General features: G+C 36.1%; 1 protein-coding gene across 4 annotated transcripts in view; it reads left to right on the top strand.

Moving 5' to 3' along the window:
* Positions 1 to 14798, top strand: part of LOC148940973 (uncharacterized) — a 368976-nt gene that overhangs the window by 196787 nt on the left and 157391 nt on the right. For all 4 annotated transcript variants that reach the window (XR_016143387.1, XM_089105391.1, XM_089105390.1 and 1 more), the window contains exons 7-8: positions 1277 to 1539; positions 13571 to 13738. Coding sequence is in view for 3 of the 4 variants with exons in the window: in XM_089105391.1 (XP_088961517.1) it covers positions 1277 to 1539; positions 13571 to 13738 (431 nt within the window). In the remaining variant the exon portion in view is untranslated. The remainder of the gene's footprint in view (positions 1 to 1276; positions 1540 to 13570; positions 13739 to 14798) is intronic.

The raw sequence follows: 14798 nt of genomic DNA on the forward strand, positions 1-14798 counted from the left end.
ACTGATTTAAAGCTTGGGGCACAGAGGCCCATTGCCTCTGAACCCAAATAGCTGAAGGTCTATTGGTGCCCTCTTGGGCGTGTCAATTTGAGGTATGCCCTGCCTGTCTTTTTTTCGCCTTTGTGGAAGAACCGTCTTTGTTAGAGCCAAGGTGTCCACCGTCGGTTTCACCCTATCCTGAGAACCCTACCCGCCAGCTTCAGACCAAATTGGGCAGATATAACTTGAGGGAGAAGGTAGGTGCAAGCCATCAGGGGCAAGTGACACTTGAATCCTCAGAACCGGTACTAACAGGAAAATTTCTTTCTCCCACCTTTAATTGCTCCTCAAGAGATAATTTCTTGCTCCACGACCAGCGCTTCAGATCTCCTGAGGGATTGACCCCACGTGCATGACTTGGCAAGCCATTACTGACCTCAATCCATCTAATCTCGGGAGTGTATTCCGTAACGTGCTAAAACACTAGCCAGGACGGTTAGTAGGTGGGCATTTAGGCCATATATGGGGGGGGGGGTGTTACCGGGTTTTATCCCCCATGATATTTTCTTCCGACTCATAAAAAAACAACAAAAATGGATATAAAATTTTTGCTCCGTTTTGTAATTTTTTTTGTATCCTTCCCTGAAAAATAACCCCCCTCCCCCGTACAAAAATTCCTTATGCACGCTTTTTGGATGTTGAATAAAATAAGCAGTAGTTGACCATCATCTAATTGTGGCTACTTCTCTCGGGGTTCCCATGGGAAGGTTGTCGTCACGACCCCCACTTGTGTCTGCTGATCATTGGCTAGAGTCATCTACAATTCCGTAAGAAGAAAATTAATAATCAGTTAGTGGCCAGAAAGGACAATTATTGTTTTATCACTTAGTTGTTGTTGAAAGGACCAATAATAATGTCATTCACAACTTCTTAGTCGTTTTTTTTTTCTAATTTGTAATTTATTTATAACAGAAACCGAGCAGAAGAGTCTTTCGTTGTATTTTTTTTTGTCTTTTAACCTGCTGGCAACCATGTTATCTATTTCCTTACAATCCTGAGGTAAACATATTTTGATAGCTAGTCAGCTACAAATTCCACTTGATAATGACGAACAACCAGTTAGTGTCGATGGGGGGATATACAATTCTTTATTTGTTATTAGTATCCTAATCCATGTCTTTATATACCAATAAACCCAATATATGTACCCCTGTTCAAAGAGTTAATAAAACAACTTTTTTTTTTTTATCTTTCGCTTTCATAGCGACACTGTTGTATATTGCTTGTTTTCTTCTAGAGGCTGATAGACTTTCATCTCATAGTTACCAACAACCTAGTCAACAACGGTTTGTTCAAGAGGAATATAAACAACCAATTAATGGTTATGGGGCATACAATAATTACTATGGATATCCACCACATACTGTGCAGCCAGTGATAAGTAATGGCTATAAAGAAATGTCGAACCATCAAGAAGAATTTGACAGACGAAGCAAATCTTACGAAGTTCGAAGTCAACCTGTGGGAGTATCTTCTCAGTCACCTAAATATCTTAAACCGGTAAGTAGGAAACCTATTCATCTGGGTCTTAATCTCAGAGCTGATTACCTTTGTTTTAGCTCTTCTTACAAATAACAGTTGAAATGGTGATAAATCCTTTTATTAGACAGTAAAAAACAGTGATAAAAATTCTGGATATTTCGATCACATACACACCGAACGTTTATCTACTGATGAATGTCACTGTGTATGTGATCGAAATATCCAGAACTTTTATCATCAAATGACACAATTCAAGAGACACAATAAAAAAAAAAAAAACTAAATCAAAAACGCAATGTACATCCAGGTTGTCAGAAGTGGCGTATCGGGAATATCCCAGGAACGGCTAAGGGGATTATATTGAAACTTTCATGGCATATTGAGGGGGATATTGAATTAAATCAAAAGACACCATTTGCATCCAGATTGTCAAAAGGGAGTATGTGCAATGCCTCAGAAACAGCTAAAGGTGTTTGGCTGAAACTTTGAGGGAATGTTGAGCGGGATGCTCAACTATGTCAAAAGACGCTACATGATGGCACACGTCTGTTTAACGAAAAAAATTTAAAACATACCTTCTTATGCTGTTGTAAGCTTGAAATTGAACCCTAAGCTTTTGCCAAATAAAAAAAATGGGTAAAAAATTAACAAAAATAAGCTATAAACAACCTTAGAAGGTGCAGCTGTATTTGGGAAATAACAGCCTGTTAATATTTGAATTATAAGGATGAAAATCGCTGTCAAGATTAACTGGTTATTTCCCCTTATTTATATTCAGGATTTAAAGTGAAAACTCTAACTAATAGGTGGTAGGGCGTTCCCCTATCCCCACTTGGGGACATGCTCAGGGATCTGGGGGAGGCCCCTACTGAGCAGTGGTACTGTCCTAAAAACTTTATAGTTTTAAATAATCAAAAAAAAAAATTTTTTTGAAAATTCTGAGATTTCAGGTATCCGCGTCCTTATCCGCGTTATCCGCGAAGATTTTGATCCTTGTACTATAGAGCTTTTTTCAAGATAGGAGGCTCTAAACTTCATGGTTGAGGTCTTATAGATCATAAGAAAATCATTTAGCTATCTTAGAATTTTCCCTGGCATTTTAACCATCGTTTAATTACGTACAAAAAATGCAGTTTTTCGATAAAAAATGTATCTTACTTTAATTTATATTTGACTCTTAAAAAGGAAACTCTTAATTTTGAATCGAATGAGCCTCCTTCTAATTCTCTACGACAAATCGTTTTGTACAAAGTGGCCGGAAAAAAGAAAAGAAATAAATACATGGCAGCCTAAACGGTGCCCTTTTGACAGGGGTTGGTTTAAAGTTTGTTAAATCCTTGAAAAATAATTATGTTTAGTCATCTTTTATTCGTTTTGTTCTCCATTGGGATCTGGTCGAAACCTAGGTGTTTGAACAAATGCCTGGTTTCATCATATTACTGTGATATTTATATTATAAGAAACGTTTCCGAATATTGTTGCAAGGGAGACTAAATCTCTTCTTATTTTTTCCTTCTAAGAAGTATTGGATTACACCATTAAAAGGACTGGAAGGTTCCCCTACTGATTTCTCAATAAAAGCGAGAATTAGCAAGATATCAATAGATGAAAAACAGCTGGTTAGTTCATCAGGATATGCGAAATCCAAAGTTGTAACCTTGTTTTAAGTAAAAAAAAAAGAAAAGAAAAAAGAGCTGCCACGAACAGGCACATAAGCAAAACTGTTTTGGGGAGGGGCATATATTAGATACCCAAAGTAGGAAAATTAGACGGAATCACGTGGAACACTGCTGCCTGATTAAAGGGTGATTTGGCTTCAATATATGATTAAATAAAAAAAAGCAAGTTTTTTTAACTGAAAGTAAGGAACGACGTTAAAACTTAAAACAAACAGAAATTATTCCATATATGAAAGGGGCTGTCCCCTCCTCAACGCCTCGCTCTTTACGCTAAGTTTTTCATTGTTTAAAAAAAGAGTTGTGAGAAAGTCAAACTTTAGCGTAAAGAGCGAGGCGTTGAGGAGGGGACAGCCCCTTTCATATATGGAATAATTTCTGTTCGTTTTAAGTTTTAACGTCGTTCCTTACTTTCAGTTAAAAAAGACTTGTTTTTTTTTTATTTAATTTTTGAACGTTTTTGAATTAATGCAGGTTTTGATTTTGGCTCACCGTACATGAATAATTAAAACAAAATTTGAATATTAATTTTATTTTTATTTGGTTAAATAGCTTTCTCAAAACATGTTCAATTTTATTTACGAACGTTTTTGTTAGTAATAAATATACGTAACTTACGTAACGAACTTCTATATTCATACGTATATTAGAGGGTTCGCCCCCTATTCAATACCTTGCTCTTTAAGCTAAAGTTCGAATTTTGTTCCAATTCTTTAAAAATGACCCCTTAATCACAAATGCCGTTAATTAGAATAAATAGCTCTTATGAAAGTACTAAAAAATCTTTGGCTTAAAGAGCGTGGTATTGACTAGGTGTTGAACCTAAACATATACGTAATGTTTTCTGTCGTTTTAAGTTTTGATGTTGCTCCTTACTTTCAGTTGAAAAATTTGTTTTTTTTTATAAATATAATTTCTGATCTTTTTTTGAACAATGCTGGGAAATCCGGCGCCCCCTTCATAGCAATGTCCCTTCCCCCATGAAAAATTCCTTCATGGAAAGATCCTCCCACATAACAACCGACCCACGCCCCCACCCCCACTACCAGAAAAAATACCGCCTGAAAACGTCTGTATACTTCCCAATAACCAATACTATATGTAAAAAGTGGGTAAAGTTCATAACTTTCAGCCATCCCCCCGGGGACTTTGGGGGATTAAGTCATCCTAAAAGACAAAGTTATTATATTTTCGACCATGAACAAAATGGTTATCTCAAAATTTTTATTGGGTGACTTTGGGAAAAATGAGCGTGGGAGGGAGCCTAGTTGCCCTCCATTTTTTTGGTCACTTAAAAAGGGAACTAGAACTTTTAATTTGCGTTCCAATGAGCCCTTCCACGATATTCTAGGACCACTGGGTCGATACAATCACCCCTGAAAAAAACAAAAAAAAAACACGCTTCCGTGATCTTTCTTCTGGCAAAAAATTCAAGATTCCACATTTTTGTAGATAGGAGCTTAAAACTTCTGCAGTAGGGTTTTCTGATTCGCTGAATATGATGGTGTGATTTTCATTAAGGTTAAATAACTTTTAGGGGGTCTTTCCCCCTTTTTTTGAAAACCAGCCAAATTTTCTCAGGTGCTTAACTTTTGATGGGTAGGACTAAACTTGATGAAACTTATATATTTGAAATCAGCATTAAAATCTGATTCTTTTGATGTATCTATTGGTATTAAAATTCTGTTTTCTAGAGTTTCGGTTACCATTGAGCCGCGTCGCTCCTTGCTTACAGTTGGTTACCACGAACTATTTGATTTATTTGTTTCTTTCGCAAAGACCACTTCGTGTGGAAGGAGAAATCCTAGAAAATTTTGAGGGGGCTCAGTCGATTGTAAATTGTAAGTTTTAGCACCCATTTAAGAGTTGAAAGTGGTTTGAGGGAAAAGAGCCCCACTTCAACGCCCTTTTGGCTAGGAGGATGCTGAACGAAATCAAAAGACGTTGTGTATCCAGATTATCAAAAGAGCAATATCTTAGAAATGACTAAGGGTATGACATTGAAACTTTCAGGGAATTTTGTTGAGGATGTTGAACTAAATCAGCAGACAACTTATGCAACAAGCTGTCAAAAGGGCATATCTACATATATCAGGAATGACTAAGTGTATTAAGTTAAAACTTCCAAGGCATGCTGGACTCAGGGCCGTATAAAGAGTGATTGAGGTGATCGAACCCAACCGGAGCCCGTATTTGAAAGGGCCCCCGGTACCATCAAAATATTTTTTTTTAAATTTTAAAGCAAATTATTTTTGACGAAGAGGGATAAATTATGAATTATTCAAATAATTAAAAATATACTTATTTTAAGTTTGTACTGCTGAATGAGATTTATTAATGTGTTTATTGCTATTTAATATATACTTTATGATAGAGAAAACTAATACTCGTAAAAGTTCATGTCGAATTTATCGAATTTACTCGGTACAATCCTGTATTAGAGAGATTTTGCACTATGTACGGGAACTAATTCACGTACATAAACTTTGCAGATATATTTTATTTGAATATTCAATATATAAAGAAGGCCCCGCAAAAAAATCCAGTCGAGCCCCGCACCTATTCGATCCGGGCCTAGCTGATCTAAATCAAAAGTTACTATGTGCATCCAGGTTGTCAAAAGGGCGTATCTGTAATATTTCAGGAACGACTAAGGGTATTTAGTTGAAACTTTCAGAGAATGTTGAGGAGGGTGTTGAATTTAATCAAAATAAAACTTTGCACCATGGCTGCGAATAGGCTGTGCCTTTATTCCTTCGGGAACAGATTAAGGATATAAAGTTGAAACTTTAAGGAAGTTACTAAAAGACCGAGTGTATAAATTAACAGCTTAAGAGACCAGCTGAAACTTTAAAGGAACACTAAACGGGGAAATCAAGTTGATTTTACATCTTTTTCTCGAGGGCAGGGGGGAGGCCAGGGGAGCCTATCAAAGTAAAACCTATTCGTAATTTAGCAAAAAATCATATGGATGCCTTCCGTTTTATCGCCTAAATTAAAAAAAAGATATTTTTGTAAGTTTTATTGTGTATGTTAAAAAAGGGCAAAAATTAATATAAAAACACAACAAATTTTTTCATACGGAAGTGAAGAATGAAGTTTCAATTTAAAAGTCAATTTAAGAGTCAACCCAGACTAAGCCTGAACAAGGGTGCTGACTAAGCCTAAGCCTGAAAAATTTTATATTTTTACTTGAGGGGAGGGGGGCAAGGGGAACTTATCAAAGTAAAACCTATTCGTAACTTAGCAAAAAATCATATGGATGTCTTCCGTTTTATCGCCTAAATCAAATAAAGATATTTTTGTAAGTTTTTTTTTTGTAAGATATTTTTGTAAGTTTTTGTATATTTTTGTAAGTATGTTTGAAAAAATAAAAATGAGCAGAAATTAATATAAAAACACAAAAAATCTTTTCATACGGGAGTGAGACCAGTATTATTGATTTGAAGATCAAGATATACCGTAAACTCCACAGGCCCATGGTGGCTGAGCGCGCAGAGTCAACCCAGACTAAGCCTGAATAAGGGTGTTGAGGGGTGATTCCTCCCTTCTGATTGGAGAAAAGGTTTCTGACACTTATTTTAATGCTTCATTTAATTAAACTGATTTGATTCATATTTCTTATATACAATGATGTTCAAGTGCTCATCAGCTATTATAAGAAGGGACGGGGGAAGGAGTAATAATACCGCTTCCCGTGCGACAGTCTTTTTCTTTGTAGCGTAAAAGATTGCATTTATGCTTTACGGCACAGAGGTGGAAAAGGCGAGGCGGGGTATCGTGAGTCTCGCAAGGAAGATTCTTGGGGGGGGGGCGGGAGAGTGACACCAGGAACTTTGTTCTCAGCGATTTTAATTGCTAATATTTTCCTTTCTATATTTATCTACAGATTTTCAATGTACTTAAACATATGTATATAATTTATTTAAACATCAGAGAACCCATTATAGAAGTTGCTATGGCTTCAGCGACACAGAAGATCAAAAGTCACCCAGAATTTCCATCCACATGAACAATAATACCCCTCCCCGTCGACCGAAATTCTGCACATTTTAATTCTTAAGAAGGAAAACTGAAAAAAGCGGGACGCTACCAATCAATTTACAATTTGTGACATATACAATATAACAGCAAGAAATCGGCGTTTACGGGCCAGTAGCCCACATCTTGGTTAGACTTGGGTGTGATTTGAAAAACTATCAGATATTAAATAATGATAATAAAAAAAATCATCTGAAAGTAAGGAGCAACATAAAAATTTAAAACAAACAGAAATTATTCCGTATATAAGAGAGGCTTCCCCCTCCCCAACCCCTCACTCTTTACGCTAAAGTCTGGCTTTTTTGCCCCAGTAATTCAAGAACGATTCACGCAAGGACACAGGGACACAAAAACCTGAAACACGAGGAAGAAGAAGAAGTTTTTTTAAAGCCCCAAGAACTTTACCGCAAAAAGTGACGAGTTGAGGAGGGGGCAGCCCCCCTCATTTACGGAATGATTTCTGTTTGTTTAAGTTTTAATTTTGCTCCTTATTACTTTCAGTTGAAAGAACCGTTTTTTTACTGAATCTTCCAAAAGATCGTAGTTACCTGCACCTATGACAATTAAGATGATGATCATGAAGAAATTGATACTCTATTATGATTTTCTCCTATGAAAAAGAGCCGAAACATATTCGTAATAAAGTTTTTATGACATTTTAATGTCCTTTAAATCATTGTCGGGTGCTGACACAGGCCAGTTTTATGGGGAAAATGTTAGGATGTTCGTGCCAATGAGAATTGCCAACGTATTCATTTTTGGCAAATGTTAAAAAAAAATCTATGAAGCTGTAGTTTGACAGTTTTAAATGATTTTGAATTTCGTCTCATTTACGTTTGCCGGAAAAGAAATGTGTAAATTGTTTTGCTTATACCAAGCTCCCCTGCTAGGCGTAGGTTCTTACCAGTGTTGTAACAAACTTTACAAAAAAAGTACAAATAGCAATTCCTTTGGAAATTAAATGGTTAAATAGTGTTTATAAATACTTGTCTCTGAAAGTATTTAGCGTTTTAGGACCTTTTTTAGAGTTATTTATTTATGCAAATACACACACTAGGGTCAAACTCAGCTGTAAGGTCAAACAGTTCTACTTTTTCATCAAAAGTTAGCACAAAAAAGAGACGGCAAGCTATGGCTACAGCGTACAATTCCTCTAAATAATAAATGCTGAAATTTTTAACCCCCCCCCCCCCAATAAAAATACTTTGAAGTGAAAATATCGCCACCAGCTGAGAAGCCACAGAATATTGCAAGGAACAGTTAGACTTCAGAATAAATAGTTTTATTTTGGAATGAGATGAAGCTATCAACTTTCTCATCTTTACCCACACTTACCAAAAAAAAGGAAAAAGCCCACTACGGCTCGTCAAGGTATGGGTTGATGAAATATCAACCCATACCAAAGGATATACATACCCATGTCAACGAATATTCGTTTTGCTTCTTTGCTTAACGATTTAACAGAGGAGTTCTACAGTTAACCAATCGGATCGTTTGAATTGTTGTGTCTTCGCTTGTAATCGTTTTTATGAACCCCCTTGTAAGCTAAACTAAGTGCTGCCAAAATAGCGGTTTATGCCACACTCTATCAAGGTGTTTATAGAGAGGTTAAATTCCCTGAGTTTTCTAGAAAATGCCAAATGTAGATGCACTCTTAAGCCTTAAAAAGTATCATTTTTTTTGTGAACGATTAAAATAAAAAAGGAGTTATTTTTACTGAAAGTAAGGAGCAACATTAAAACTTAAAACGAATAAAAATGATTACGTATATGAAGGAGTATATGAAATGATTACGTGCATGAACACCTCGCTATTCATACTAAAGTTTTTTGTACTTTAAAAAAATTTTCTTATTGCTCTAATTGAACGATCCTTGTTTTTCATGAGTCTTTATTATAGAATCGGGACAAAATTCAAACTTTAGCGTAAATTCCGAGGTGTTGAGGAGGGGAAAACCCTTTTCATATACGTAATAATTTCCATTCGTTTAAAGTTTTAATGTTGCTCCTTACTTTCAGTTGAAAAAACTTGTTTTCTAAAAATTTGTTTACCGGTGGGTTTTTTTTAGATAGTGCCGAGAAATACGGCTCCCACTCCACGGAAAAATCTCCTTCTCCCTATGGAAAGATCCTCTAAACTACTTATCCCGGTAAAAAATTATCCCAGATAATTACCCTTAACATCTCCACACGTAAAATTAGGTCGGTAAAGAGGAAGTACGACAAATAAAAATAATTTCGTTTAGGAATTCTGGAAAATTTCCCCGGTGTAAAGTTTCCCCTGGAAAGTTTACCCCCTCCCAGAAAATTCCCTTCCCATGGAAACTTCACCACCTCTCCTCCAACCCGAAAAATGTAGGCAAACCTCCCAATAACAAATGCTATACGTAAACAATGGGCAAATTTTATACCTTAAAGACCTATCCCCAGGGGCTGTGGGGGTTATATCCAATGGCATAGGTTTTGGACCTTTCAATTATACTGAACAAAATGGCGATCTCAAAATTTTGATCGGACGATTTATGGGGGAAAGGGGGTGTTGGAGTGGTGAAAGTTGCCCTCCAACCTTGATGGTCACTTAAAAAGGGCACTAGAACTTTAAGTTTCCATTCAAATCAACCCTTTCCCGATATTCTAGGACTATTGGTCCGATGCGATCATCCTTGGAAAAAAAGAAAAACAAATAAACACGCATCTGTGATCTTTCTTTTGGCAAAAAAACAACAAAAACAAAAAAACAAGAAAAAAAAAAAAAAAATATACAAAAAAACGAAGTTCCACATTTTTGACGATGGGAGCTTGAAACTTCTACAATTAGGTTACGGATACGCTAAATCTGATGGTGTGATTTTCTTTAAGATTCCTTAACTCGTAGGGGGTTTTTCCCCTTTAAAAAAATCAGACAAATATTCTCGGGCTCGTGGATTTTGATGGGTAACACTAAATTTAGTGAATCTTAAATATTTAGAATTAGCATAATAAGCCAATTCTTTTTATAAAACTATTGATATCAGAATTCATATTTTTAGAGTTTCGATTGCTATTCAGCCACTTCGTTCCTTACTTAGAGTTCGTTGCCACGAACTGTTTGGAAATTTCGTACCTGCCAAACGAGGGTTTAAGTTATAAGTTTAAGTCAGGTTTTGGTAAGTTCAAGTTCAAAAAAGTTCAAAGAAAAAAAAAAATCAGACAAATAATCTCAGACTCGTGGATTTTGATGGGTAACATTAAATTTAGTGAATCTTATATCTTTGTAATTAGCATAATAAGCCAATTCTTTTGATAAAACTATTGATATCAGAATTCATATTTTTAGAGTTTCGATTGCTATTCAGCCGCTTCGTTCCTTACTTAGAGTTCATTGCCACGAACTGTGAAAATGTCGTACCTGCCAAACGAGGGTTGAAGTTATAAGTTTAAGTCATGTTCTGGTTTAAGTTCAAGTTCACGCCACTGGGTTAACTTCAAGCCAGGTTGTGAAATGTGTCATATTTTGTTAATTAAGGGTATCATCAAAAACATAAGAAAAACACAGCCCATAGGTAAAAGTAGCTCTGCTTCTTTAAAAATATATATAAAATATATATTAGTAACCCTGCTCTGGTTCAAATTTCTTTAATTTTTTGTATTTTTTGCATAGCGTTTGAGCTTTTCCTCATCTTTTTAACTACGAGTTAATTTGTTTAATATAGTTTTATTTTTATTTTTTGTCTTTTCCCATTGATAAAGGTTTCTAGATGTATGTGTAGATCAAAATGTCCGGACTTACTTGTTATTTGTAAAAACAGAGTTTTGTTTTTATCTTGCAAAGTTCACTGTCTAATCAAAAGTTATACGTGTTTTTCAACATTTTCATTTCATTTTAACAATGTGTCGAATTTCGCTTCGGCGGTCGTGTGGTGCGTCGCCTGATTGAAAAGCACTGTCTTTGTACGGGTTGATGTTTGGCTCGCCTACACAGTTATTTATAAAATAACTAAAAGCTTCCTGTTTAGGCGTTGGTAAAAAGGTAATATTAGCATTTTTTTAGAACACTAAAGAAAGTCTTTTTTTCAAAAAAAAATTTCCAGGAAGATTTGGAAGAATTTAGCCTTTACTCAAATACACCAGCCGGGATTCGCATAAGGGTGCCTCGTCGCTTGGTCGCCTGATAAAATTCTCCCCCTCTCTAAAAACTAGGCTCCGAGGCGTCTGTTCTAATCGAATTTCCAGAAATAGAGTTGGATTCTCTGGAGGGAGCTAGGAATAATTTTGTTTTTGGTCATTAATCCAAAGAGGCATGTATTGTAGGATAATTTACTTTCAGGGTGGAACACCGGTTGCACACCGTTCAGGCTGCACACCGTTGCTCTTGATCATAGGCAGGGCAATAGCACTGCCTAAGTAAAGAACGATGTTGGCACAATGTATTATTTTTTTTTTTTTTTTGGTTGGTTGGTTGGTTTTAGACCAGGGCACTTCGTATCGAAGGAGTTGTCCTAGAAACTTCGAAAAGGGCTTGTTCGATTGGAAATTGGAAGGGCCTGTGCCCTTTTTGATAGTCGAAAGTGATTGGAAGGCAACTAACACCCCTTCCACGCCCACTATTTCACCCAACACATCCAATAAAAATTTTGAGTTAGTCAATTTGTCCAACGTAGTTGAAAGATCTTGAAATTATGTCTTTGAGGAGGAAACTCCCGCCACAGCCGTTAGAACATGGGCTGTAATTTGTGCCCTGAGGGCATATAAGGTTTTTATTGAAAGTGTTGTTGTAGAAACTTCAAAAAGGGCTCATTCCATTGGAAATTGAAAGGACTAAGTGCCCTTTCTAATAGTCGAAAGTGATTGGAGGGCAACTAACCCCCCTCTCATGCCGACCATTTCCCAAATCACGTCCAATCAAAATTTTGAGATAGCCATTTTGTACTTTACTGAATTTGTACTTTACTGAAAAAAATTCTTTTAAATATTTACACTTTTATAACCTTAAGAAATCAAAAATTAATAAAGATTTTAAGAAATAAATATCAGCATATGTATATTGAACTGACAATGCACATTTTTTTCAGTAAATTCATTTGAATTTTTTGGGTAAACTACAAATTATATTCTGGCTTTTAGAAAGCAGAAGGGTTGAGAACCCTACTCATATTAATTTCTGCTCGTTTTGAGTTTGACTCTGTTATTTATTTTAATATCTGTTTGTTTTGGGTTTCATTTATTTATTTATACTGATTTGCGGTAGTTGTATGCTTGGTAGATTACTTGATTCTATTTTTGTTCATTTTTGGTTTAATGGAGTTCTTTACTTTTTTTTGAAAAACTTATTTTGCGGAAACAGTTTTTTAATTAATTTCTAGAGAAAGTGACATTGAAATAGCAGTCAATGCCATTTTTTTTGTTTTGAAACATCTGGTTGCGATGAAAACGGTGTATAAAAACAATTCGGTTTTATTCAGCCGTGTACTCTGAAATCAGCCATGTACATCCTCCTTCACTTAAATCCTCCTCTTAAATCAGGCATCTACACTAGGTATAGTTACGAATGGAGCCCCACTTGACAGGGGGAGGGGCAAAGCTTTAAAAAACGCAAACACTAGGCTAATTACTTGTAAAACAATTAAAATAGCAAAACTTTCGACATTTGGGGGCGGGGCTATGGGTCTTAATACATTCTCTGAGTAGGCTCTTCTTCTGAACAATTAATTTGTCTGATTATGTGATGGACGTGGCGAATAGCCTTTGTGCTACGTTGTTCTCAAGCCCATAGTCAGGATGTTTTCAGGAGGGGGATTACAAAAAAGACTTTAAAAACACATCAAAAATTGGTTTATATGCAATTTTGACACGTTTTTAAGAGTTGGACAAAATTTCGGAGGGGGGGGGGGTCAAAACCTCTAACTCCCCCCTAGACACGGCCTTGGTTGTATTTGTGTTTTTCTAATCTTTCCATTCTTTTTAGAATTTGAATTGTTTTCTTTCTTTTTCCTCCAAGCAAAGCAAGAATTAGATTTGTTGCAAACTCGGGTTATTATTAATTTTCTTCTCTAAATTGAACAATTTATTATTTCATTTGGTTGGGTCGTTCGTTATTTGTTCACCTCTCAAAATATAATTGGTTTTAGTTCAGCTCCGCACAGGTCTCAACTATATTGATATGCTTCACAGGTCAATAACCGAAGATTCCCTTTCATTTCACACTGAATCTTGCATTCAATTCATTGAATTCATGGTCATTCATTATCTTTGATTCCCTATTATATCCTACTGTCATGTACTTTTCGCTCTATAAATTCTACTTCAAGTTGAGAGCGTTCCTTTCATGTCTAAATCCGCTTTCTATTTTGATAGATGGAGGACAAGAAAGGCCATCCTTTAGAAAAAGACTCTCAAATATCAGCCGGAGATCTACTAGGGAGAACTCACGAAGAGCTTGTACTTTTGCTGATACAACTGCGAAGACAGGCGGCAGCTCTTGCGAAAGCTAGGAAAGCCTGTTTGATAGAAATGGAAAATCAGGTAAGACTATTTTTTTTGTTTTTTTTTTGTTGTTTTTGCTCAGAGGGGAGTATATTCAGAAAAAAATAGGAGGGAGAGAGAGAAAGAGAGTGAGAGAGAGAGAGAGAGAGAGAGAGAGAGAGAGAGAGAGAGAGAGAGAGAGAGAGAGAGAGAGAGAGAGAGAGAGAGAGAGAGAGAGAGAGAGAGAGAGAGAGAGAGAGAGAGAGAGAGAGAGAGAGAGAGAGAGAGAGAGAGAGAGAGAGAGAGAGAGAGAGAGAGAGAGAGAGAGAGAGAGAGAGAGAGAGAGAGAGAGAGAGAGAGAGACAGAGAGAGAGAGAGAGAGACAGAGAGAGAGAGAGAGAGAGAGGGGGGGGGAGAGAGAGAGAGAGAGAGAGAGAGAATAGAGGGAAAGTGAGGAGGCAAGAAACGTAGTACTTCAGCTGATATTGTGTTCTATTATGATTCAGTTTAAAGAATTAAATTTAACCTATTAAAAAAATTGAAAAAAGGAAATTTCGATGTGGCCCTCATAAGGCTTGATGCCAATCAAACGAAAGGGGACATGATTAAGTAAATAACATGTTGCTAAATATACAAGCTTACTAATAGCAAAAATATATTCATAAAAATCCGTAAAAAAAGAAGAAAAGCAAAGAGCAAATGAATGGATAAAAAATTTCCTTATTTGTCAATAACCAAACTTAAAATAGAATACAAATTCAAAATTACGATCATAATTTCAGATATTTCAATGTCATTGAATTTTTTTCCATAGGTAAAGCCAACTATATTTTACCATCTCAATGTTAAATTGATTCAGGTTTTCAGTTTATTGCATGAACCAGGGAAGTACGCAGGTGCAGGGGAACGGGGCTGCCCCCCTGAATCCCAAATTTTTCCGGATTTCTTGGCCGTTTTTCTCAACTTATGAAATCAAATATATTTTTGTGTTATTGCACCCCTCTCCACCAGAAATAAATCCTGTGTATATGCTTGGAGGACCCCCCCCCCCTGACCTCCTGTTATTTCATTTCTCAGGCTTATCTCTTTATATTTAAGTTGAAGTAGGAGATTTAGGGAT

This window comes from Artemia sp. Qi Xiang Cuo, chromosome 19 (genome assembly GCF_049724085.1).
Source record: "Artemia sp. Qi Xiang Cuo chromosome 19, ASM4972408v1, whole genome shotgun sequence".
NCBI lineage: Eukaryota > Metazoa > Arthropoda > Branchiopoda > Anostraca > Artemiidae > Artemia > Artemia sp. Qi Xiang Cuo.